The sequence below is a fragment of the Poecilia formosa genome, unplaced genomic scaffold (assembly GCF_000485575.1).
Source record: "Poecilia formosa unplaced genomic scaffold, Poecilia_formosa-5.1.2 Scaffold72, whole genome shotgun sequence".
NCBI lineage: Eukaryota > Metazoa > Chordata > Actinopteri > Cyprinodontiformes > Poeciliidae > Poecilia > Poecilia formosa.
This window is the reverse complement of record NW_006800011.1, coordinates 1,907,479-1,932,908: the sequence shown is the minus strand read 5'-3', so window position 1 is coordinate 1,932,908 and position 25,430 is coordinate 1,907,479. Positions and strand designations below refer to the sequence as shown.

The 25,430-nt window shown below is 36.2% G+C and overlaps 1 protein-coding gene across 4 annotated transcripts in view; it reads left to right on the top strand.

The window, feature by feature from the left end:
• sh3kbp1 (SH3-domain kinase binding protein 1) overlaps positions 1 to 25,430 on the top strand; it is a 71,038-nt gene that overhangs the window by 15,491 nt on the left and 30,117 nt on the right. For all 4 annotated transcript variants that reach the window (XM_007555724.2, XM_016673265.1, XM_007555723.2 and 1 more), the window contains exon 2: positions 17,889 to 18,046. In XM_007555724.2, the coding sequence (XP_007555786.1) occupies positions 17,889 to 18,046 (158 nt within the window). The remainder of the gene's footprint in view (positions 1 to 17,888; positions 18,047 to 25,430) is intronic.

Below are 25,430 nucleotides of genomic sequence, written 5' to 3'. Positions count from 1 at the left end.
TACGGGCGAATTGGGCAGATGCCCAGGGCGGCGTCTTCTCTAGGGCAGCATGAGCAGTTTTCTAATTATATCTGTTTAAACAAAGTAATTATATTATGAAGGGTAGGACTTTTGATAAAAGTTATGGAAATTAATTTGTGTGTTTAAGTGTGTAATTACAAAAAAAGATGAAAAAAAAAAGTTGTGCAGTGAAATTTGTGTATTGATCAAAATGGAACTGTGCACATAACTACGTAAATGTTTGACAAATGTTGCAATTTATTTAATAGTATTAATTTTCTACAGGAAATCTACAAAAAAAATTCTATTTTTGTATTTTTATTGCATTTTTTTGCTGTATTTATAGCATTCTTCTCTCTTCCACATTTTTATATAAATATATAATATACAATATTTACATAAATAAAATATTAAAAGAAGTCTTGGAATGCGTGTCTGTGGTACAATGCTATCATCATGGCATTATGTTTCTATAAATAACATCGACACAATTTAACTGTTACAGCTCCCTTTTTCTATATGATTGATAATAAATAAATATTAACCTAAGAAATATTTGAAATCCCCTTGCCTTTTTAAATTAATTAAAAAAAAATACTTTACTGAGAGAAATAAATTTACCTGCATTAAGGAATTTTGACCTAATTAAAACTATAATAAATAATTATATTTAGTATAAATTGACAGTGTAACTGTTACAGTTCTCTTTTAATTGGTCAGACTTTAGAAGCTTTTAAAAAGGAAAAACTCTGTATATTCATCTGCTTTCTGACAACATATTGCAATAAAATATTAAAAATAATGATTGAAAACTCATTCGGGAAGAAAACTATAAAAAATGTACAAACCCCCTTTAAAAGTGATGCAACTAAAGCCTCATTTTCTCCATAAAAATCGTTTCTTTGTTCACTTCAAGGTCAAGTTGATCACCTGATTGTTCCGTCTAATCAGGAACAAATGAATGACTTTTCTGACTGGTCAGCAGTTTATCTTATCAGATCTTGTTTCCATCTTGGAGCGGCTGATACAAAAACTTTAGATCTTCATCTCTTTGTCCTTTCTTGCATCGTTTAGTCGTGATCTTTTTGCCACCGCCAGCAGATTCTCCATCTTGAAAGACAAACAGAACAGCAGAGCGGTTGGAAAAACTCACCATCTACAGAAAACTGAATTATATGAGCAGACAAAATGTTTCCAGTGTTGCAAAACAATAAGATGGTGTGAAAAATGTTTTCACACTTTCCTGATTTCATATGTTTTTCACACTTTGGTGTTTTCACTTTAAATTTTAGTCAAAAATACCACAAATAAACACAAAATTCAGCTTTTAAATGGAAGCTTTTATTTTTAAAGGAGAGCTAGCTCCTTTTCATAAAGTAAAATTAATTTATTTTATTCACATCATTTGATAATGCACCATTTATCTAATTATAGATGATACTTAATTTACATTATGTATTGAAAGTGAATGAATTATAAAACTGAATCCATTGTTTTTGTAATTTCAATTTAATTCAGTAAATGATGAAAATGGGTTTAATTAGGAAAAGTGAAATAGAAAAGCATTACATTAAGAGTTTTAATGTAAGCAGAGTAGGTGGTAGAAAAAGAGGTGGAATTAAATTAGTTTGTATTGTTTCTCTGTGTTGAAGCTTATTAGTAATAATTGCTAATATTTTTATTAATAATTATTGATAATAATAATAATTACTATTATAATAATACTTTTTATAATTATAACTATAAATTTGATAATTGATGTTATTTATAACAGTGATGATAATAGTATTATTATTAATGATGATAATATTTAACTTTGTGCTGCTTTGTTTGGTTTATTTATTTATTTATATTTTTTGTACATTACATGAAATTCACCTCATCTTGTTAAACTAAACATTTCAGGCTACCTTGTAAAAATAATAAGCATTTGCAAATGTTTTGTTTAGAATATAATTTCCTTCTCGGCCTTAAATAATGCATAGTAAACAGTTATTAACCATTTATTAAGTGTTTATAACTGAATGGATCTATGAACTATTGTTTAGTAATTTATAAGGAGAGGCTTATTGTTAAGTGGATCTCTAATTATTATATTTTTATAATTTGATTTGTTAGTAATATGTTAACATCACATAGACTTAAATGTTCAGCGGAAATGAATACATTTACTCAGTTACATTACTTGAGTAACTTGTTTGAGTATTTTCCTGCGCTCCATTTTTTACTTTTACTTGAGTAACTTTATTTTATTTATTTTGAAGTACACAAAACTTCACCAGATACACAACTCCACTTTTTGTTAAAGTTTTATATTGGAATAAATTGATTTAGAAAAATGTTTTTGTCTGATTTTACTGCTATATAGTGAGGTTTATATGAATTATTTTCATTTTGAGCTTTAAAATGCCAACAATGTCCACATAACTTTACGTTTTGTTCCGTTTGATGATGTAACTTTCAAACATCAAATGACAGTTACTCAGCTTTTTTACTAAATACTTTTTCACTCTTGAGTAAATTTGTGGGTACTCTGCTGTCCGGTGAACACTTCAGGGATTTCCTGCTGCTCAACACGGTTTGTGTCACCGCCATCTGTTCCGAGCGGATGACGCACAGCGCTGCGTCACGCCTCCCTCCCCGTCTCACACCGCATTTATGAAAATGAAATGTTCTCACACGGGAGCTGCAATTTACGAGGCGTCATTGAAGGCAACAAATGAGAACAAGCGAGGGAGAGAAAGGGGGTTTGCTCATCAGCGCTTTTTCCGTTTTCTGACGGCTCGTTGTTCCTCCTCCTCCTTCTGCCGTGTCACTGAACTAAAAAAAAATAGAGGAAGGAATATGGTTTGGTGCGACGCTCCTCCCGTTTAGTAGCGGATCTCTGCAAACACGGACAGGAGGCTGTCGGTCCGGGTAAAAGCCGCCTCCAACACCTGAGACTATCGCCCACAGTCCTGCAGGAGAGCAGCCAGCACACCGGGACACATAAATGGGTGAGCCGCGGCGCATTTTTACATTTTATAATAATAATGATTATTATTTTAGTTGCTTCTGCTTTTACGAGCCTCCTGCCTCCAATGCGCATCTGGATGGGACAGGACTCAACGCCCGCTCCAGATGCGCGCAGGGTTCCGTCTTTTCCATGCATGCACATTTATTTATTTGATTATTTCTTATTCACTACTGATGCTTTTTTTTTTTCATGCATGATTAGAAAGCCACGCGTGGGAGAGTATGCGTCTGTTTTTTAGAGGAAAGGAAAGCCCTCTGATGAGTTGCAGATGTTGACACGTTTACATCCACTCTGTCCGTGAGCCTATTGTGTGTCACAGTGTTTCACGGTCCAGCTCAATGCCTGTGTGCACGTAAAAGGCCTTTGCCGTTTTCATCCACGCCAGCGTTTTTTCCCACGGGCAGCGCGCTGATGTTAACGGAGCATGACTGTAACTGGCTGCAGATAAGGTGGTCGAGAAATCAATGTCTCGATGCTTTGCAAAATAGGCTCATTGTCTGGTCTGACTTCCTTTTGTTTGCATATTTTGAAAATCCAAATGACCTCCAAGAAGCACTAATAAACCATTTTAAGTGCATTGTTCCTGTTGATGCATTGAACAATGCGCCTCAGGCTCAAACTTGTTTTTGAGTTTTACTTATGTGCCAAGTATAACGGTGATGGCTGCCAACCAGCCATCAACCTAAAACCCCAAAGTGCCCATTTCATGGTTAATAAGGAATTGATTAAATAGGTACTAAGCTGCTGAAATTGTAAAAAACATGACTTTATTTACTTAATAAGGAACAGTAAACAGGCTAGTGGATTAAAAGTATCCTTGAAACTCCCATTACAGACTTTTATTAGCTCTGTAAATCATAACACAATCTTGGCGCTGTAAAAACTAACACTGTTGTAGAGTAATGCCTTTTTCATATGCAGATGTGCGACGAATATGTTTTCAGTAGAAATATTGGTATAGCAGTAATTATTTAGCTACAAACAGACCTGAAATTGTTGCTGTTTATGTGCCAGTTAGCATTAGCATAGTAGCATAGCTGGCAGCTACTAGAAGTTAGAAAAGTAGTGCATCCATGAACCACTGCCTTAAAAAAGATATTAGCATGTTTGTTTTACATTTATTGATTAGAAGAGTATACAAACAGCATGGCTATAACCAAACCTCACATACTCGCTAGGGTCAGCATAGCAGCATAGCTAGCAGCAACCAGAAACTAGAAAAGTGTTGTGTAGTTTAGTATATTTATGCACCTCTTCAGTGAAAGTAAGACCTGACATCTCGGAATGTTTATTATCAGTTATTGATTATAAGAGTATAAAAATAAAAATATGGCTGCAACCAAACCTCAAATACAAGCTGGAGTTAGCAGAGCTTCAAAGCTAAAAGCTAATAGAAGTTAGAAAAGTTAGAAAACTAGTACATCCATGAATCACTGCCTTAAGAAAAGATATTGTTTGTTTTATATTTATTGATTAGAAGAGTATAAAAATAACAACATGGCTGCACCAAATGTCACATACTGGTGTTAGCATAGCTGCACTACTAAAAGCTACCAGAAGTTAGAAATATGTTTTATAGTTTAGTAAGTCCCGGAGCCACTCCCATGAAAATAAGACTTGAAATCTGGGAATGTTTATCATCAAATTAATGATTAGAAGAGCATAAAATAATCACATGGCTATAACTGGACCTCACATGCTAGCTAGTGTTAGCATAGTAAAAACATCAGAAGCATCTCCTCAAAAGTAAAACACTGACTTGTGAAATGTTTATCATTCTATAACTGATGATGCAATTACAGGAATATAAATAACACTAAAAATAAAATTTTACATACAAGCTACGGTTAGCACAGTGGAGCTAACTGACACATGAAGAGAGGTATAGGTTTTAAGATCTAATGATAATTTCCTCAAAAGTAAGACATTGCTTAAATGCTTATTTTCTGTTCATTAGGCATATAAAATATAGATGACTCAGCTGAAATGCAACATTTGATGTTGTTTTTGTTCACAAGCTAATGTTAGCAATGCTGCACAGTTACCCGCTATGTGCCTATTTCACTATACTGTCTCATCACCTCAAACGTAAGACATTAACCCACATGGATGTTTATTATCCATTTATTGATCAGAAGAGCATAACAATGTAAATAACATACCTGGAACTAAAAACCTTCATTTGTTCTTCTTTATGGACACCACTGCTGTAAAGCTAGCTACTAGAGGAAGCTAGAAACATGGCCGTTTACTCACCCACCCCATTAGCTAGAATCTAATGAGTCTAATCTAAAAAAAAGACACTGAGTTATCGCACTGATCTTCTTATTGATTAGGAATAAGCCATACCTGAAACTGAATCTCCCCTTTCTGTTCTCATTTACTTACACGCTAACTTTAGCATTGACACACAGTTAGCTGCTGACGGATCTTTAGCAGTTTAAAACTTTCACGAGTCATTACCTTAACAGTAATACTTTGATTTGTGAAATGTTTTTATCTGTGGATTGATTAGAGGAGTTTAGGCTACAAATAAAAACATATCTGACACTGAGTGTCCATTTCCTGTTTTTGTTACAGCCAAATGCTGTAGTACAGCTAGCTAATGCAAGAAGTTAAGAGAGTAGCAGCTCATGGGAAGTCACTATGCTGCAGCTGACCTGTTGATTGTTTCTTTTTAATCAATGGGGATCAATTTGACAGTGGATTAAGTAGCTTTTATATTGGTTATATTAAGAATATTACACATTATTGAGGATTAATGGCATCATAGTAAATGTTTCTGTCAGTAGATGATATGCTGTCACTGCTGGTTTTCTGCCAAGGCGCTGAGGTTTTAAAATGATTGAGATTCCTATTAATATTCAGGCAGACTGTGTTAATTGCTGTCATTCACTGTACAGCTTCATAAAATGTGAATAATTGTTTTACTATAATGAAGGACTCCACTTTGTACTTGCATCTTGTATATTTTAATAATCTCTCCCACCAGAAGTTTAATTCAGATAATATTATGCATATTTAATCTGAAATTAAACAGAGAAATAGGAAAACTCAATAATTGGAAATGATGAGAGTAATAACACTGTTGAATATTGTGATGGTGATGAAAATAATAAATTTTCTTCTTATTTTCTGTCACTTTGATGAGCCACTACTCTCCTTGATGTTTAGTTTCTTGGTTACAAAGATCTACATCAGATTTGGGCATAAAAGACATTGAAAGTGCATTGAAGCAGCAAAATATATAACTGGGAAGCAAAGTTTGATTATATGACACCTAAAATATTATCTGAAATGAAAGTTTGCAGTTGTACCGACCCAAATGTGATGACATTATTCACTAATTATGTTGTTTTCTTACGATAAAATCTTCCTCTGATTGGGTACGACTTAAATCGGATACATAAATGTCTAATATATACAGCTGAAACAAGATATTTACATAAAATACAATATAAAAACTCAGCAATTTCTCTTTCTTCATGACTTTAAATCAAACTGAACGTATCCTGTGTTAGGAGCAGCAAATTTGTTTGTCTTCACTGAATATCAGATTTTTATATTATAAAGTTTCTTTAAGGTTGGAGTTTGGCACGTCTTTTCTCATATCCGCTCCAGAACATTGACTTTGTTGCTGTTAATTGGGAAAACCCAAACTTCAGTATTTCTTCATTGTGTTCATGACGTAACCCCTTTCCCAAAGCACAATGCTGCCACCACCGTACACCACAACATGGTGTTGCTCTCTGGCTTGCCGTTCTTTCTTCCTAATGTACCGATGGTCACACTGGTCAAACAAACTAACGTTTTTATCCCTCAGTGAATTACAGATGGTGTAATCTGACTTCTGGGTTGTGTATGAGAGCGTTGGCTTCTTCCTCACCGAATGGCATTTCAGCCCACATTCGGACCGAACTGTGTCATTATTCTCTTTTACCAAAGTGCCTTCAGAAGGTCTTTTCCATTGGTTCTGGTCCATTTCCTTCCTGAACCGTACAATGTTGATATTTAACTGATCAATGGGGCGAATTCAGGCATTTCAGATTGAACCCAAAGATGAACCAAAGCTGTTCACAACTCTTTTCCCGATATCTTGGCTGATTTTCCAAAGATGTCCCACAAAGATATGGTGTGTTTGAGGTTTTGTCTTAACCTCCTGACTACCAGTAGTTCATTTTTGTCCTCTGTAGAGGACAAAAATGCATTCTACTGAATTAATTCCTTTTGGTATCTGGAGAGGACATTTAGGGCTTTTCAATGATCCCACATATGAAGGGGTGGGATTTTTGTTTGTATCTTTTTCTAATACATAAAAATTGCGTTCATCAGTAATAACACATTTTATGGGAAGAGACAAAGTAAGTGCATAAAACCTTTTATTACCTTACAAAGACTGTGGGATTTAAAAAAAAATTGTGATTGGACAATATTTTTTTTCCTGGTAGTCAGGAGGTTAAGGAACAAAATGGGTTTATTTCCATTCTAAGACATGATTGTCTGGGATTTCTTGAATAATCTAAAGACGTACAGCTGTGTCTTTTTTGAACAGATCCGAAGTGTGAAAGTGATAACAGTCAGTACAGTAGGATTGATGTTTTTGAATTTTATTGTTGGATGTCGTAAATGTGAACAGTCTTCACTCTGTTGTGACACATCCGCTGCCTTTTGGACTTCCCCGTTCAGATCTTTCGCTCTTTACGCCGCACTGAAAACACGACTCAACCCAACAGTCGCTGCACATCGAAAACCAGTAAAAATCCAGCTTAATTACCTAAAGAGTCCTTAAATCTCTAACCTATATTAAAATAAAACATCCTCCTCCAAAACTGACGGTTAAAATTAAAACTAAGTAGACCCAGGCATCATGAAGAACTTGTTTGAGTCCCAGAAGTTTGAAACATTTATAAAACACCTTTGATATGAATTTTAAAATGTAGAACTAATGAATCAAACAGTTCCTACTTTCTGGGGAAGCAATGATGTTGATTCTGTTTATGCAAACTGGATCCGGTTTGAGTGGCAGAGCTGGTTCTGATCCATTTGGGTTTGAAATCACTTAATTTCACAAAGTAAGTCTTTTGTTGTTCTCCAGAAGTGTCCTTTGATAGTTAGTTTTTGATTTAAACTCAAAATCGAATTTGTCGGTTCCATGTTGTGTCACATTTTTAAATTTCCTGTTGCATCAAACGTAGGTTTTCACATTTATCTATATCTGTTTTTAGCAGCAAAGTGAACAAAAGAACTAAAGGAATAAGTAATTAAGTTGCTCCATTTTGCACATTATTTGAGGATCTGCTCCGTTTTCGGACTGGATTCACGTTCAAATTGCTCTAGTTGCAAAGGCAAACCCAAATCAAGTCCTGCAAAAGCATGATCTATCTTTGCATCAACTCTTAAATAAGGCGCAACCTCATTTTTATCTCGTTTTGCTATCTTTGTTGCTTCAACGAATGTGAAAATGAAACACTAAAATGGCGTGTGCGCTCCCTCTCCATGAGCAAAAAGGATGAATTATGATTTTCTGGGATATCCTTTGGCTGTTTTCTGAAAAAATAATCAGCGTATATTTTTGGCAATCTCCACGTTACAAACGTTAATCTCTGAGAATTTCACGCGTTTGGTTCTGACTGCATGTAAGCAGAAATACATAAATGTGGGTGTGTTTTCTAAAAAAATGCATTCATAATGTCTCATCTAGATGCATTAAAAACTGTTTTGCTGTTGAGAAAAGTGTTGATGGTGCCATTTATTTTTTAACTTAACATGATAGCAAACACTGGTTTGGAAAATATGACGCATTGAAGCGCTGGTAAACCAAAAATGTGACCGCTTGTTTGCCTTCGTGTTTTTGTTAAGGAGGACAAAGGTGTGTTTTAGGCAGTCATTGAGTAAAATACAGAAAGAAAACCTTTATTTTTCTTGCTTTTAATAGATTTTAAGAGGCTGTAAGTTGGATTGTATTGATGCATTTGGAGAGTTTATAGGTTTATTGTAGCATCTTTCACAAGCAAGGTGCAAGAAAAGACAAAATACTCTCGGTTTGGTTTGTGGTTTGTCTGACCTTCATGGTTTTTTTTTGGCGAACTCTTCTCATTTATACCCCGAATCGAGTCTCTTTGTTGGTTTTTACTCTTATATCTGGTTGAATTATGTTTTCCTTTCCTCATGTGAAGCTGAAAACCCCTCCCTGCCTGCATTGCTCTCACCGCCTACTCTTCAAAGTTATTCTTTCTTTGAACGGCTGACACCAAGACTTCCCACTAATAGCGGTACGATATTACAGACAGACAATGCGAGCTGTAACAGACTCGGCCGCAGGATTCACTGAACAGCAGAATGGTGAGCGGAGAATGGCTGGAATTCTCCCTTTTTGCCAAAGCATTGTGATCCAGTCCACAGTTGGAGCTGGAGTGGGTGGCTTTGGCTCCCAGTGGGCTCCGGTCCAGAGTGAATGTTTTACAGACACAAACATACAGCTGCTCTTGACATCACCAACGACAGAGGCGCTGAAACTCACCAAGAACTAAACACAGGTTCACTGTAAACCACTGAAATGTCATCCCGGCTCGGCATGGATCTCTCTCTGCGAGTCGTTTCCCCATTATCTAAACTAGCTGCAGCTGTTCAGAAGACGCTGCAGGCTTCGTTGCAGATTCCTCTCTAAATCTCTTTCTTGACCACTTGAGTGGGAGTTGTGTTTTGTCTGCAGACTCGCAGATTTTCAGTCTCCAGTCTTCTCAAGGCCTCGGGTCTCTTTAAATCTTGCAGAAGTAATGCTACCACCTAAATGAGTTTGAACGATTTACATCTTATCAGCTTGATCTAATTTACATCATGATTTGATATTGAGATAGATTTAGCTTTGGTCTAACAATGAAACAAAGAAACAATCTTGGTCTGACAGTGTTTGTGTCTTAAATACATCTAGATTCAGTTTCCTGACAAAGAACTTATCCTCCTTTATAAGTCTGAAAGCAACAAAAAAATCAATCAATCAGTCTCTTTTACTTTAACAGAACTCCAGTTTGTCTGGAAAGTCCAGTTTGTTCTGGGAGGTGTGAAAAGGCATACTCCGTTCCTCCTAAAAATCAAAGTTTTGGTTCGGTTGAAGGGAACTCTGGTGCAGTTCGAATGCATATGTGAACGCTAAGTGTACCAGAAACCGTTCCAAATGCAGGAAGCGGACTACAACACAGGGCATTCTGGGTAAATACAAACAAAACAAACTTCTTTTCTGACGTCACTCCATTTTTGTTTGCATTTCATGAAAAAGGAAGTTGTGCTGATGTCTTCTTTGTGTTGTTTTCTGCTATTTTTCTTGGTGCAGCTCCTCCATAGGTGAGGAGGGGAACAGGTTTTTAAACAGTTTGGTTTGTTTGAGACAGCGCATTGTGAAAATAAACCGCAGCAGCTGAAAATGTAACAAATGTTGAACCGAGTTTACCGGAATATCAGGTGCTAAAACAACCTAAGTTACAAAAAACAAATAAATTTTTCATGTTTGTCAATAGAGGCGTGGGAAATAGTCCAAATTTTTTGCTTTGACCCACTTTTCTTTAAACGTTGCTGCAGTTCATTGGAGTTTGGAAAAGCTTTGATTCAGACCTAAAGTTGCATGAAACCGTCTCTTGAGAACTTGAGTTGAATCGTAACATCTTTATTCTTTTGTTTTTCTGTCATTTCATTGCATATTTGCAGCTGGGTTTGTGATTTTTATCCTGCTGATGAAGGTCCATATTTTGTGGTGGCAACACCAGCCCAAGTCATCACTCTTCCACCTCCGTGCTTGATGGAACTTGACAGACTTTATTCTAATAATGTCTCTGCTTTATAACCAAACGTCTCTACTTTGGTCTCAACTTGTTGTTAAACAACTTGTTGTTGGTTATTCATAGTAATGAAGACATTTCCTTCCGTCCAAGCGCTATGAAATTATGGTTGAAGCGTAATAGGTGTAAGTGTACTCACAATTAGATGCTTGTTACTTTCTCTGTGCATTACATGTCAGACCAAACCTGACTTTGATGTCTTTGAACAGGATAAACTCCATTTTTAAGCCAAAATAAAGACAAGAAACAGTCAGTAAGCATAAGATTTGGTCTTTGAGGGGGCATTTATATACCATTTATATACCATTACCAATATATTGAAAATTGTCTCCAAACAACAATATTATTGTTTATGCCAATAATTACTGGGACTATTTACCATCTAGAACTTGTGTTATTGTGTCAGGCCTCATCATTTCATAGTGATGCAGTGATGGACTGGGGGATTTTTAACTTCAGCAGAAAAGAAAAGTCAGCCATCTAGTCATCGAAAGAGCAATTAAAAAAAATTATTTTTGACAAAAAATGACTTAAACCATTGATTTTAGCAAGGTGACGATATTCGTGTTATGTACGTCATCTATGAATATCATTTTTAGAAATAGGTTTTTTCCTTCTGGTCAGTTTCTTTCTAATTGCAACCCCAAGAACTTAAACGTTTGTTTGTCCAAAAATGACATCAAGTTTTCACTGATTGGTTCCAGCCATGTGAAAGTGGGGTTGAAAAGTGAAAGTTAAAGAAGTGTTTGCATATAGATGTCTATAAATGTCTAAATGTGGTTGACCAATGTTTACAGGCTTTTTTTGGTGCATTTGCATGTAACTTTGCTAAGCGTTTGTAGAGATACAAGTTTTTCTTCTGGCAAACTTTCCAGACTTGCTACACTTGTTTAGTCATGATTTCAAGATTTGTTGTGTTTTATAAAGTCTGTGGAGTCTGAGATGATCAAAGAATGAGGTATATTTGATTAACTTGACCTGAGTGGTTCTCTTTCAAATCCCATCAAGTTTGGACTTCCAGTATTTCACTGACTTATTTAATCAGGTACACCCATCATGGCTTCCATAAAATGGTGCCAAATAACTCAAAATACTTAGATTTGCATACATTAGTTTCGTTTCCATCAGCCATAAAATTGGGCAAATCAAAATAATGAAAATAAATTTGCTTAATGGAAACATACCAATTTAGAAAGAAATCTCACGTTTTTCGATAAAAAGTTTTTGCTCTGGGATGAGGTGGTTTTTCAGCCATATTGAAGTAGATTTATTTGGTAAAACTGCAACAGAAACAGTTGTTTTTCACATCACACGAGTCTCATCAGCCAGCCAGATGATACTACTGCCAGAAACGCAGAAGAAGACAGTAGAAAGTAGTAAGAGGATGATGCTTTGTTATGGGGTGTTTTTTGGATAATGTGCAGCATCACGCAGTTCATTAAATGTTTTGTGTAATTTGAACATGTTCAATCCATCGCTCTTCTTTAAAATTGCCAACTACAATTTCCCCAAAATGCCACATAAGTAGCCGATCCCAAGAACAATATGAATATTTGTCATGTAACTGTTTACATCTGTCACTGCCTTTATGTTTAATGACTTATCGCGTCAACAAGCTTTTTCCCACATATTTGCACTGGAATTGCAAAATGGTGTCTTTTTTTTACACCAGAAGAATATCAACAAAGATTTGAGCACATTTGTAATGGAAACGCAATTTGTGATGCTGGTGTGAATTTGTGCCAAAAAAATGCTACTTTAGCAGTGTTTACAATTAGCATATAATTACGCAATCTGACATTTCGAAGATAAATTTGCTTAATATACACACACCAATTTTGAAAACACTCAGAAAAAGTTTTTGGTGCTATGATGAAGTACTGTTTGGGCCGTACTGAAATTGGTTTAATTCGCAAAATTTCAAATGGAAACATTTTTTCCGCATCACACGAGTCGTGTGATAAACAACAGGAAGTTGCCACTGGCGGAAACCACAAAGAAGAAAACAGGAAGTAGTTGGTTTTTTAATTTGTTATCGCGTGAACACTTTTATTCATGTGTGATTTTAACAGAGTTGGGCTGCAACTAGTTACAGTTACACAATTACTTGATTTACTTTTTTGAAAAAATGTACTTTACTACGCTGTACTTTTTAGTTTTACTTGAGTAATTTTTTATGAAGTATTTCTACTCTTGAGTAAAATTTCAACCCACTGAATGAAAAACAAACATGTTTTAACCCAAAATTCACCAGACACAGGCACACACCTGCAGTTTTTATTAAAGTTTCATAAGTTTTAAATTGAAAGAAACTGATTTGGAAACATTTTCTTTTGCCTTATTTTGTTATTTTTTTGTTAATTATATAAATTATTGCCATTCTTGTCCTTAAAATACAGACATTCCCATTTAACGTTATATTTTGGCCCAACTGATGATGGTGATTTTAAATTAAATGAATGATAATTTATTTAATAAGTTAAAAAATATAAAATTAAAAATTAAAAAACTTAAAAAATAAGTTTCTGAGTACCTGAGTAGACTTTTTACCAAATACTTTTTACTTTTACTTGGATAAAAATATGTTGAAGTACTCTTACTTGAGTACAAATTTGGAGTACTTTGCCCATCTCTGGATCTTAATTAAATTTGTTACTAAGTGGAAACACCACAGTTGCAAAATGTTATTGTTTTTCAACATTAGTGTAATATCACCAGCATTCTGCAGACGTTTGTAAAGGAAACGCAGCTTCTGCCTGGTTGTTTCTCTGTTGAACTCATCCACCTCTGCATGGCTTCATTAACTTTGTGTTTCTGTCGCTTTTTGCCCTCGGTGACGAGCTGAACCCCCTCAGACGCCGTCGTCTCCTTTCTGGTGTATTTGATGCTAACAGACGTGTTGGTTCAGGTCTCTCCTGCTGTGCTGCTTTAACTGTACCGTAATACAGTCTGTAAGAGAACTGTCACAAGCTATAAATTCACACTTCTCCTTGTACTTCCACTCACAGGCTTGTTGCCACTTCCTCTCTTTCTCACACACAAACTACCAGCAGCGACAGAAAATGGTTTCTGAGCCACTCCACTATCACATCTGCGACTAATCCCTGTAGTTATCTGCAGCCAGAATCAGATCCTTCCCATCTGACCAGCACGGCTGATTCCTTTGTGTGTCTGATACTGGTATCTAGTGAAAGCCTTCCTCCTCCTCCTCGTCTTCCTCCCCCTGCCTGTGATGTTCCCTCTCAGGAATGCCCTGACCTCCAAGCTGCTTTCACAACGTGTGGTTACTTATGCTTTCTGTCGTCATTCTGTGGCTTTGACACGGTGTGAAGACATTTAGGTGGAGGAAGCTACTGTGCTAGCTACCCCTTTGTCGTTACCATGGTTACCCAGCTCCAGAATGCCCCTCCCATCATGGCTGATGTTGAAACAAGAATCAACCCTCGTTATAAAGAAACATTTCCTCCATGTTTCTTATTGTAAACGCAGCTGCAGAAAGAGGTTATTATGCAAAAGAGTCCATGATTTATCACATTACAACCGAAAACATGAATTTATTTTATTGCAGTTTAATGTGAAAGACAAAGTTTTTCTCACGTTTGTAATGAAGCGCAGCTAGAGACGTCTTTGTCACAGCTAAATCGTGTAACTGTATTTTCACTGGGGATGAACGATATTATCGGCTTGGTATTGGTATTTGCTGATATTATCTGTAAAATTTAATATCGGACGTTGGCCATTCCGTCAAAAAACTCACCGATACAAGTGGTGAACTGATGTATTGATGCACTGATGTGCTTTTCATTTGTTAATTGTGAAAAAGTTGAGTTTAGTTTGGTGAATGTTTACAAATTTGCGTGTTGTTGTCTCAGAGAGAGCAGATGTCATGAATAAATTTCACATTAAACACAAAGAGTTGCATCATTTTCAGCCTAAATTTTAGCATTTTCATTTGGTAACAGACTAAATTGACAAAGATAATGCAGTATTTTAATTCCACAGTAGAGAAAGCCATGTAGTTTCAGTAAGTAGGTATAGGAAAAAAATATCAGTATCGGTTATCGGATTTTACATTTTACAGTTGTACATTCCTTATTTTCACATTTATTGGTATTTATTTATGTTTTTATTGAACAAACAGTGGAGAAAATAGTAAAACTCAGTCCTGACAATAAGGAGAGTTTTAAACATCATTATAGTGTCAAATTCTTATCAAGATAAGAAATGTATCACTCTAAATGATAAACGATTCGATAATCTAACCCTCCTAATGCTTGAACTTGAAACTTGGCTTGTGAATCTCACAAAATTGAAAAGAATGCTCCATGAAGCGGCATAATTCGAAACATCAGGTGTTAAATCCCAGGACATTCTTAGATGAATGCTGTTCATGTCGAGTTTAATATATTTCTGGTTCTTGAAAACAAAAGCTGCATTGAACAGAGCGACTTCGCTTATTGCATGAAAATGAAAGGTGACTTTTGTACGTCTGTTTTTATGGTTAGAGGTGTCAGGCGCAGATACGTGACTTTACAGGCGGATATTTATTTTAAAAAGCCACTAAATACTTATATTTAGAAAGTCTTGAGGTTGTGAAGGTAACACAAACCTATCAAATCAGATTTTGTTTAATATATTACTGGTTTTTGTCGTAAATGTTAAGATTACGAAGTAAAAACAATGAAACCAACATGCAGATATTTGACACAAGAGACTCAAAGGAAAAGATAATCAGTTTGTCATTAAACTAATGTTGAAATAGACGTTAACATCCTAACTAAAACAAAAAATAAAATAAAGTTTAATAGAGTTTATATGCAGCGAACTTCAAGCATTTTCAAGATAAGTTTTCATTTATATCCAGCACCACTTTGGAGATAAAAACAATATATGACAATATTTATTACTTGCATAAATAAGCAGTGATGATGTAAATTAAAATCATTTTGGAGTTTGTTCTGATTTAAATCTAAAGAATGTGCGTGGCTTTTTGTTAGGTGTTTAAAAATCTCTGGTTTCAACTGAAAATAACACTTTGCAATTGCAGCTTTTAATTAAACATTAGTTTGCACTTTATTACAAAACTGCAGTTTGAATTTAAAACTCTTTTCAAACTTCAATCAAATTCAATCATTTTCAAAGATTTTATTCAGAATTGTGTAGGATAGCTGTAAAAATGGTGTATTTCTCTCTTGGCCTTGTTTTATTTAGGTAAATTCAGCCTATTTGTGTTTTTATTTTTTTCTGATTTAGGATTGTAGCAACAGCTGTTTAGCACATGAAAAGCTTGGTGGTCTTCTGGTTTTCTCTTCCTGTTGAACTTGGAGAGTTGAAAAAACATTTCTAGGTCTATTCACATGAAAGTTGTTCATCTGTTGCTCTGGGTTTAATCTCTCTGTCTGAAAATAACAGTTTTCCCACTCCTCAGCAGATTTTCCCCCATTTGGCATAAGAATCTCATTGTTGGAGCATCAGTAACCTTTAGAGCTGCAGTGTCTATCTAGATTAATACCTTTTTCTTTTTTTTATTCAACTTTTTTCTTGGTTTATGTTATTTTTGCCTCTTTCTAATGGGAAATTGTCAAATAAATCTTACATAAAGGTTCATAAAATGATCCTGCAGTTGGGTGTATGTTTTTTTTTCTTGGCGGAGAAGTCTGTAACATTCTCAAAATGAAATTAGCTACGTTTAGCTACATCAGGGATCCTAAAATCCAGACCTGAAGGGCTCTGCTTCAACACACCTGAGTCAAATATTCACCAACAGGATTCTGGAGAACTTGACTGCAAACTGAGGAGGGAATGCAGACACGAGATTCACCCTGAGCTAGACGCTAGTAGCCATTAGCACCCATTATAACAGAGAAGAAGCTAGCATTGGTTTGTGGCTACATGGCTAATTTATATGTTTTTTTTAAATATAAAACTAAAGCAAAACTCGACAAAGAATCTATATATGACTTCTTATCTCACAAATATTAAGAATCAAACTTTTTTTGCGTGTTGCTTAGTAATGGTGGGTTTTAACTATGCTAGCAGCAGCTAACATTGATTTGCAGCTACTTGTGGCTAATTTACATGTTTAATTTTTTTATTTTCTTAATGCATCAAAACTTAAGAAGAAATTAATTTCAATTTTAAATATTTTCTTTTGCTTTAAGATAAGCATCAACAAGCTTCAGCTAGCAGCTCTTGGCTAAAGGTGGTTTAATCTTATTTAAATCCAAATAAAATAGTTTGTGGTTGAAGTAAAATAGTTTTTAGATGAAATGTGACAAAAGATTTAAAAGCTCAAGGATGTTAATACTTTTCCAAGGCAGTGTAAATTCAACTTAAGATTTGTATGGTATAACTCAATTTCATTTCACTCATATTTTAAGCAAAGGTTTAGTTGCTGTTCACAAACAAACTTGCTGTTGTTATCTGGATTTAACAAGTGAAAAAATAGCTGCTCAGTGCATCTGTAACTTTTTATTTAAGCTAATAACCTTTTTAAACATTTTAGTATCATATTAGTTACTTATCTTCACAGCTTTATCGCCACGTCTTCTTATGTGCAGCTTGAAAGTTAACATTTACCAAGGGAAGATCAAAAGATCGAGCTTCGTATCTCTGTCTTCAACTGCTAATGTGACACAGATGATATCAAAAGTGTTCACCACTTAATGAACTTTGTTATGCATTTGTGGCAAACACAGGTGCAGTCAGCGAGTGGTTTGTGTTGAGAGAAATGATGCGTTGAGAGATGAAGAGAAGAAGAAATCAAACATGCCATATATGGATAAATGATGCTGGTTTTGAAATGTGGAGAACTTTATTTACATTAATCATCTCTGCTTTTTTGGGTTGCTAAAGCTAACTGTAAATATAATTTTATTACCGTGATTTGAGCGTGTTCCTCTTTCATTTCCAGTTTAAATAATATATAAAGCATCTGTAATGACATGCTAAACTCCTGTGGTTCTGTGAAAATGTGGAACGAGGTGGTTTTATCTGTGCCGTTTGACCCTTTTTCCACCTGCGACTTTCTGTGTGCGCAGTGGAGGCCGTGGTGGAGTTCGACTATGAGGCTCAGCAGGACGATGAGTTGACCCTGACGGTGGGCGACATCATCAAGAACATACGGCGGGACGATGGCGGCTGGTGGGAGGGCGAGCTGGCCGGACGCAGGGGGTTCTTCCCCGATAACTTTGTCAGGGTGAGTAATCACAAAGGAAACCCGCACTTCCTCAACTATAGTGCGTCTCTTTTCTTTTCTCACCCTTCTTCTTCAGTGTGCTAATGCTAACTCTCGTCACCACCAGCTGCAGATTAAATATATAGTTTGGTATTTGTTTGTGTGTCTGTTGCTATCTCAGTGTGGTGGAATGCCCTTTTCACAACTCTTAGGTCTTAATGTATAAATTAAGATGCAATTGAAAGATTAGCATAGAAAAATATTAAAGGGATTCTCTTGTAGAAAATTCTCATTTTGCACGTTTTTGTACTTCCATTTGGGTCTCATCTGTTTCTAAAAACAGTCCAACCGCTTACAAAAACCACCCAGCTGCTTTTTACCAGTAAGTTAATGTTTTTTGGTGTCTGGAAAATGAGCCATTTCAAAAACCTCTGGATTGTGAAGTCACATTCCACAGGCTCTACGGCGTTACCTAGCAACCCCGGCCTTGTTACCTAGTAACCCAAGCAGAATTCCAGCACTTTTGGTAAGTTACAATGGCTGCTGGAAAAACAAGTGTTGGCTTTGCTAATGCTTTTCAAAGAAGTACGGTTGAATTATTGCATATATTGCAGCCATTTAAACATGCTGATGGCCAGCAGCAGCTTAATCTGGATTAGAAGTGACAAGATGCCCTAAAACATGTCATTCTGAAAGGACATTAAAATATTCAGAACTGACCAGAATAAAATCTCATTAACTAAGAATGAAGGAAGCAAATCCAAATGAGAACCTGTGGCAAGACTTTAATTTTCTTTATTCATACATGCTCTTTGTCTTAAATGACCAAACTTGAGGACTTTTGCGAAAAAGAATGGTTTTATCACACATTCGATGTGTGAATCCTGATATTCTACTGTGTATTATCTGGTAAAACTTTTCAGATTTTTCATTCTTCATTTTCCATACAATTCAGGTATAATCGTATTTAAATTTGTGTAAGTTCATATAATAAATCAAATGCATTTGGAACCCATTGTTTGTTTTCTCTCTTCTCCTTTGGGTGACAAACAGTTTTCTAGCTAAATGATTCATGCAAATGAGTGGTGATAAATGGAAAACCCAGTAAAACTGGTTAGCCACCATGTTTATGTCCTGCTGGCAGAGAATACATAATTTCAGGACTCATTCTTTGAATTTCATTATGGAAACAGCTGCATTTATTATGCACTCTAAAGTTAGTTAAAATCGAACAGATATTTTTAGCCTTACCAAATTTCTCTGACGTCTTCAAATTCTCAGTTTGGAGAATTAGGAAGTTTGAAAAGCCACAAACCAAGCCGTTGCTTCCCCTGAATACCTGGCTTTTCATAACTGTTCTTTGTTCTTCTGGAGTTTTTTTCCACATAGTTTACTTTTGAACCAGTTATAGCCTTTGTCACCATTTTCTCAACCTAAATGTCGTCTGTTTTATGGCTCCTTATTGCTTCATAACGTCCTGTTTCTGGTCACCGGTAGCCAACAAGTCTGGATGTCAAGCGTGTGAATGACTAAAAATCTCAGAGGAAAACAAATATTTCAAGATGTGATGCATTAGAATGAGTCAGAATCATCAGCTAAAGGCTTTTACGTAAAGTCACTACGAACAAAATGAGATTTAGAAATGCGGTTTGTGAAATACTAAAGGAACAGGGTGTGAGAATGACCAAATGTGATGCAACTAGTGTTACTTTTTAGTAACATTTCTGGTCACCAAGTAGTTTTTAGCTTGATTTTTAATCAGATAACATTACTTTTAGCTTAACAGAGAGCACTCTGACTGCTCCTAGTAATGCACTGCAAAAACACAAAATCTTACCAAGTATTTTTGGTTTAGTTTCTAGTACAAATATCTTAGTAAGCTTGAAATGAGACTAACTAACTTATAAGTAATGTTTTAGCAAGTTATAGAGGCTTGTTTTGAGTTAATAATTCCTCAATATTGATGAAAAAGTACTAGTCCTATTGGCAGATTATTTAACTTATAATAGGGCATTTTCCAGTGTTATAAGTTAATTTATCTGCCAATAGGACTAATACATTTTCATCAATATTAAGGAATTATTTACTTAAAACAAGCCAATGTATCTTGCTAAAAAGTTACCTGTAAGTTAGCTTGTCTCATTTCAAGTGTAATAAGATATTTGCACTAGAAAGTAGAGCCAAAATAAGATTTGATATTTTTTGCAGTGTTAGGTTCACCCAGTAAACTAACTGTAATGTGTTTGTGTGGTGCATTGAAGTACTTTTAGTTATTTATTTTACCAACTTTCACTGTGACTTTTTCACTTCCCTTTCTGCAGTTTGGTGATGATTCCTTTGTTCGTAAGTTGGTGTCTAAAATACAAGCTGCTGCCGTGCTGGAGGAAGGATAAAGCATGAACTTAGGGAATGTCCGTCCATTATGATTGTTATTTGTTTTAATGTCAGGCCTCCTCTGGGATCCTTAAACGTTGATTTCCACTTTCACTTTGCAGACACTGTTGTAGCTTAAGCACCTAAACTACTTACTTTAAGTTTATATGTCATTATTTTCACAACTTTTCCTTAAAAGAAGAACATTTTCCAAACAGGTAGTTGTAGCTGTAATGGTTCACCACTTCAACCAAAAACAGAAAAGCAGATTTAAACATTCATATAACCTTTATGTCCTCATATTGGGAACATTTTAAAGGTAAATTTGATGCAGCAGAAACTGAATTATTTTCTCTTTAATCCACTCTTATGTCGCCCACATGACGCTCAAAACTTCAGTCGCAGATCCATGTGAGTTCAGATTACTGCAGCTTTCAGCTGTCAGGCTTAAGCATAGAAAAAGGAGCTGCAGAGGTTTTTCCTCCTGATTTTTCTTCCTAGCATGTTTGGAGACTTTAAGCAGAATCTCTATGGGTAGTGAAGAAACAGTTTATATGTTAATGTACACAGTTTCTTCAGCTTCCAAAGAAAGCAACATGTGGCAGTTTAGTTTACACCCACAGATATTTGTAATTTTCCACTAAAGAGGTGTTTTATGGGAAACCTATTATGCAGAATTAACATTTTAATTCTGTTTCTGTACTTCCATTTAGTGCTTCTAAGAACAGCCCAAGTGCTAAAAACAAAAACTGAGACATTTTTTGTCAATAAGTTAATGATTTTAGGTGTCTGGAAAAGGAGCCATTTCAAAAACCTCCAGTTTAAGTCACATTCTGCAGGCTCTGTGCCGTTACCTAGCAACCCCAGCCAAGCCCAGTCCGGTTACCTAGCAACCCCAGCAGAGCTCCAGCTCTTTTCGTTGACTGGTTTTACCGCTGTATGCACTGTACATTTTGATTCATAGCTTATTGCGGCTCACAATTTCCGCCTTTTGGTGCTTTTACTTTGGCCTCAACTGCTTCTCATAACAGCCGAAACGCTTAAAAATAAACACCCAGCCGTTTCTGGGCAATAAATTAATATTTTTTAGCTGTTTCAAAAACTTCCAGAATGTAACGTCACAAATCAGCAGTCCCTGATCTAGCTCCTAGCAACCCCAGCCAAGCCTAGCCCCGTTACCTAGCAACCCCAGCCAAGCCCAGCCCTGTTACCTAGCAACCCCAGCCAAGCCTAGCCCTGTTACCTAGCAACCCAAGCCAAACTCCAGCATGTTTGGTCAGCTGGTTTTACTACTGTATGCACTGTACAATGGCTGCTGGAGAAGACAGTTTTTTTTGTTGTTGACTTACCATCCAGAAACCACTTACTGCATTCTTGTTGGTTGTACAGGAGGTTCCACTTCTGCTTTTCTTAGACATATGGATATATGATTGCGTATCTGCTTGGAGTTATTTTCACGTTGAATTGGGGGCATATTTGGATTTAAAGTGACAAGAGTCCCTAAAGCAGCTCATTCTGAATGGAACTCAGAATAAACAGAACTGATCAGACTAAATTCTCAACATCTCAGAATGATTATGTGCAGAAAATGTAATAAATATGTTTTGAATAACCCATAGACCGATCTGAACCGGTTCAAGGAAGCTTAATAGGTCACCTTTAAAATGTACCACTTAGAGAGAGTTGGCTCCTTCTTAAAAGAAATTTAGATTTTTTTAAGTACGAAGGTTTGTTTGTTGGTTTGTAGTGATACAAACGGGGAGTATTTTCTGGCTTAAGAGAAGAAGTTGAAAAATACCACAAGCCGAACATACCAGACGCCTCTGTACAGTTCCCCGCTTCGGTCAGGGTGTTTGCTGCATTTGTGCTGACTGTACGTTGTCAGACAATGGCTGACGAAGCCTGTATGAAGAATTTGAGTTTGTGTTTGTATGTGTGAGTGAGAGAAAGGAAGAGCGAGGCAGTGAGTAATGCAGCAGCACCAGAGCGGACTGTCATGAGACTCCAGTTAGCGCCAATCAGCGGCAGTAAGCTTCGCCGTGCGGCTGATGAATGTGTGTTTCTGCTGGATCTGCACATGAACACAGGTCAGAGAAGAGGCACAAAGTAGGAGCATGCAAATCCGCCACTGTCACACAAACAGCAGAGGCATAAAACTGAGCAGCGTTAACGCTGATAGATAGCGGTGTTTGCTTCTAAATACGGAAGAGACAGAGATCATCTGACTGCGGACTCTCAGCTAATTCATTTAGCACAGAAATAGTTTTAGATTTTCTGAGACCACAATCTTCTGAGGCTGCATTGACACACCGAATACTGATGTTTCTTTTCTTTTTTTTTATTAGAAACTATAAGCCTCATCATAAAACCACAAAGAAGTGTATGCGCACTTCCGTCAAATATTTCTTGTTGCAAACATAATTTTTTTACTGCTTAGTTGTTGGAGCAGCTCATGTGAACAAGCAGCTCAGACTGGAGTGACTTTCTCTTCTTTTCCAAAACACTTTGGAAGTGATTTCTTTGATTGCACAAAAAGCAGATGGCTTCGAGTTAATTTAAAAAATTTAAGGCAGGATCTTAAAGTTAAGAGTCTCCAGATTGAAGTTGCTGGACGTCTGGTGTGAATCCACCAAGTATCCACAGTTAGATTATTTTCTGGCCTTTCTTCTCATCTTCACCAGAGGCGCTTCTGGTTGCAGAGAGTGTTGTCAGTTTTATAATGTCTTCCGACTTTAAGCTAATCCACCTGAATGTGCTGTTGGTGGTTTCAGCTAAAAAAAGAAACAACATGCAACCTTATCTGCTTTCCATTTGCAGCCTGAAATAGAAATCTTATTTTTTCACATCATCACAGATCTTCCTGTCAATTGAATTTTTATCTCGATCTGGTTCTTTTTGGGGGTCTTTTCTCAAACAAATTTTGAATAACTACAAAAAAGAGTGAGTTTGTGCAAACCTGTTAGTGTCTAATATTTCATCTCAGAACTTCTCTAAATTACAACATTCTGAAACTTGCATGTCATTCAGCTCTAAAGGTTAAACAGAAGTAGCGCCAAAGTGGCTCCACTCATATGTACATTGTTGAATGTTTTAAAATGTATTTATAAACTGTTGCATTGAAAAAATATGAGTGAGAGTTCTGATTGTTCAACAAGTATTTTAAAATAGATGATTACTGGAATTGCATTGATGGGCAAGAATGTTAGTGTAACTTGAACTAATTGTTTATTTACATTAATATGAAAAATATTTGTATTTTTCTTGTCAGGCAGATGATTAAGTAGAGATTGTTACAGTGGTAAAATCAGCTGACCAAAAGTTATGGAGCTTTGCTTGGGTTGCTAGGTAACGGGCTGGGGTTGCTTGGTAACGGGCTGGGGTTGCTAGGTAACAGAGCAGTACCCGCAAAATGTGACTGAACAATCGAGAGATTGTTGAAACGGCTCGTTTTTCAGACACTAAGAAACATCAAGGTGTTTTTAGAAGCAGTAGAAACTCAAATGGAAGTACATAAATGTGCAAAATGCGTATTTTACATCATAAAACCATACATTGACAACACAAAACAAAAATCCAAAATAAAAAACTGGGAGGATTGATGAGTTGGGAAGTAAAATGAGGGAAAATGATTCATAAGCACTTAGATTAATTAAACCAATAAACAAAGGACAGAAGTGAACAAGGAACTGAGAATCTCAACACACAGCAGTGAAGTGGTACGGAACTCCCTCTGTGACAACAATAAACAACCCAAAGTAGTTCAAATGCAGAACTAAGTGAGAACCAAAAAAGGAAAGGGCATCAGCTTATAACAGAAAAGCATGGGGAATATATGTTCACACAGGACCAGTTTGATTTGGATGTTCTTTTTTTTTTCCCAGCACTATTCAGACCGCTTTAATCAAACTCTAGTTTGTTTGTCTAGAAAGTCTGGTTCATTTTGGGAGGTCAGAATGTGCAATTTAATTTAGATGCAGACCAAAAAAGGTAACTCTGATCTGCCTAAGGAAGTGGACAACAGCGCAAGGCATTCTGGGTAAATACAACCAAAACAAGCGTAAGATTTTAGCGTTAGCTGGAGAAATGTCTTTTTTACCAGAGAAAAAGGAGAAATCCTACAACTGCTACAATCTGGCACCACTTCATTTTTGTTTACATTTCATGAAGAAGAAAGTTGCACTCAATTCTTCTTCAGAGATTTTTGCATTCAGTGCTTCTTGGTGCAGCGCCACAACAGGTGAGGAGGGGAACAGATTTTTCAAATTGTTTGGTTTGTTTGACACAGCGCAGTGTGAAAGCTGAAAATGTAACAATGCTTCAATTTTGGTCACCAATCAAACCGAGTCTACCAGATTAAGGGTGTTAAAACTCCCTTAATGAATAAAATAATCATTTAGAAGCTCCTTTTTTGTCTGATGTTAAATTATCTTGTTGCCCTGAAGGAAATCCGTAACAGGGCAAGTATTTTCTAACTGTACGTTTCCCGGATCTTGTTTGTTTTGTTGTTGTTGACTAGTATTTAAATCCTGGAAAGTTTAATATTTCAGTGCCCTGTTTTGCAGAACAGACACAAGGTCTGGATGTAAGGGAAACACAAAGCAATGCTGACCATTCAGAGGGCATGATTTCTATTAGGCTTTCAAAGATACAAACAAACACACACACACACACACTGACCCTAACACAGCAGTGTACATAATGCAGGTGTTTCCTGTTCAGATATGGTGAATCACATTCTCTTCCTCTCCTTTTTTCTGCTGGGTTTCCTTTAACTCACGGCTACCTCCACATCCCTGTAGCAGGAATGGCAGCTGTGCAGGAATCTGCCACAAAGGCTTCGAACAGAGGTGGAATCAGCTAAAAAAAAATGAATTATTCACACACGAACGAGCTCTTTGATTTTATTCTTTATTCATATTTAATCTCTTCTTAAGAAGAAAACGCCACGTAAACACTGCCTCGCTCATATCCGCTCATAAAACAGAGGAAGCTGTAGACTAACAAATGGCTGCTGTGTGTTTGCGTGGGCTGC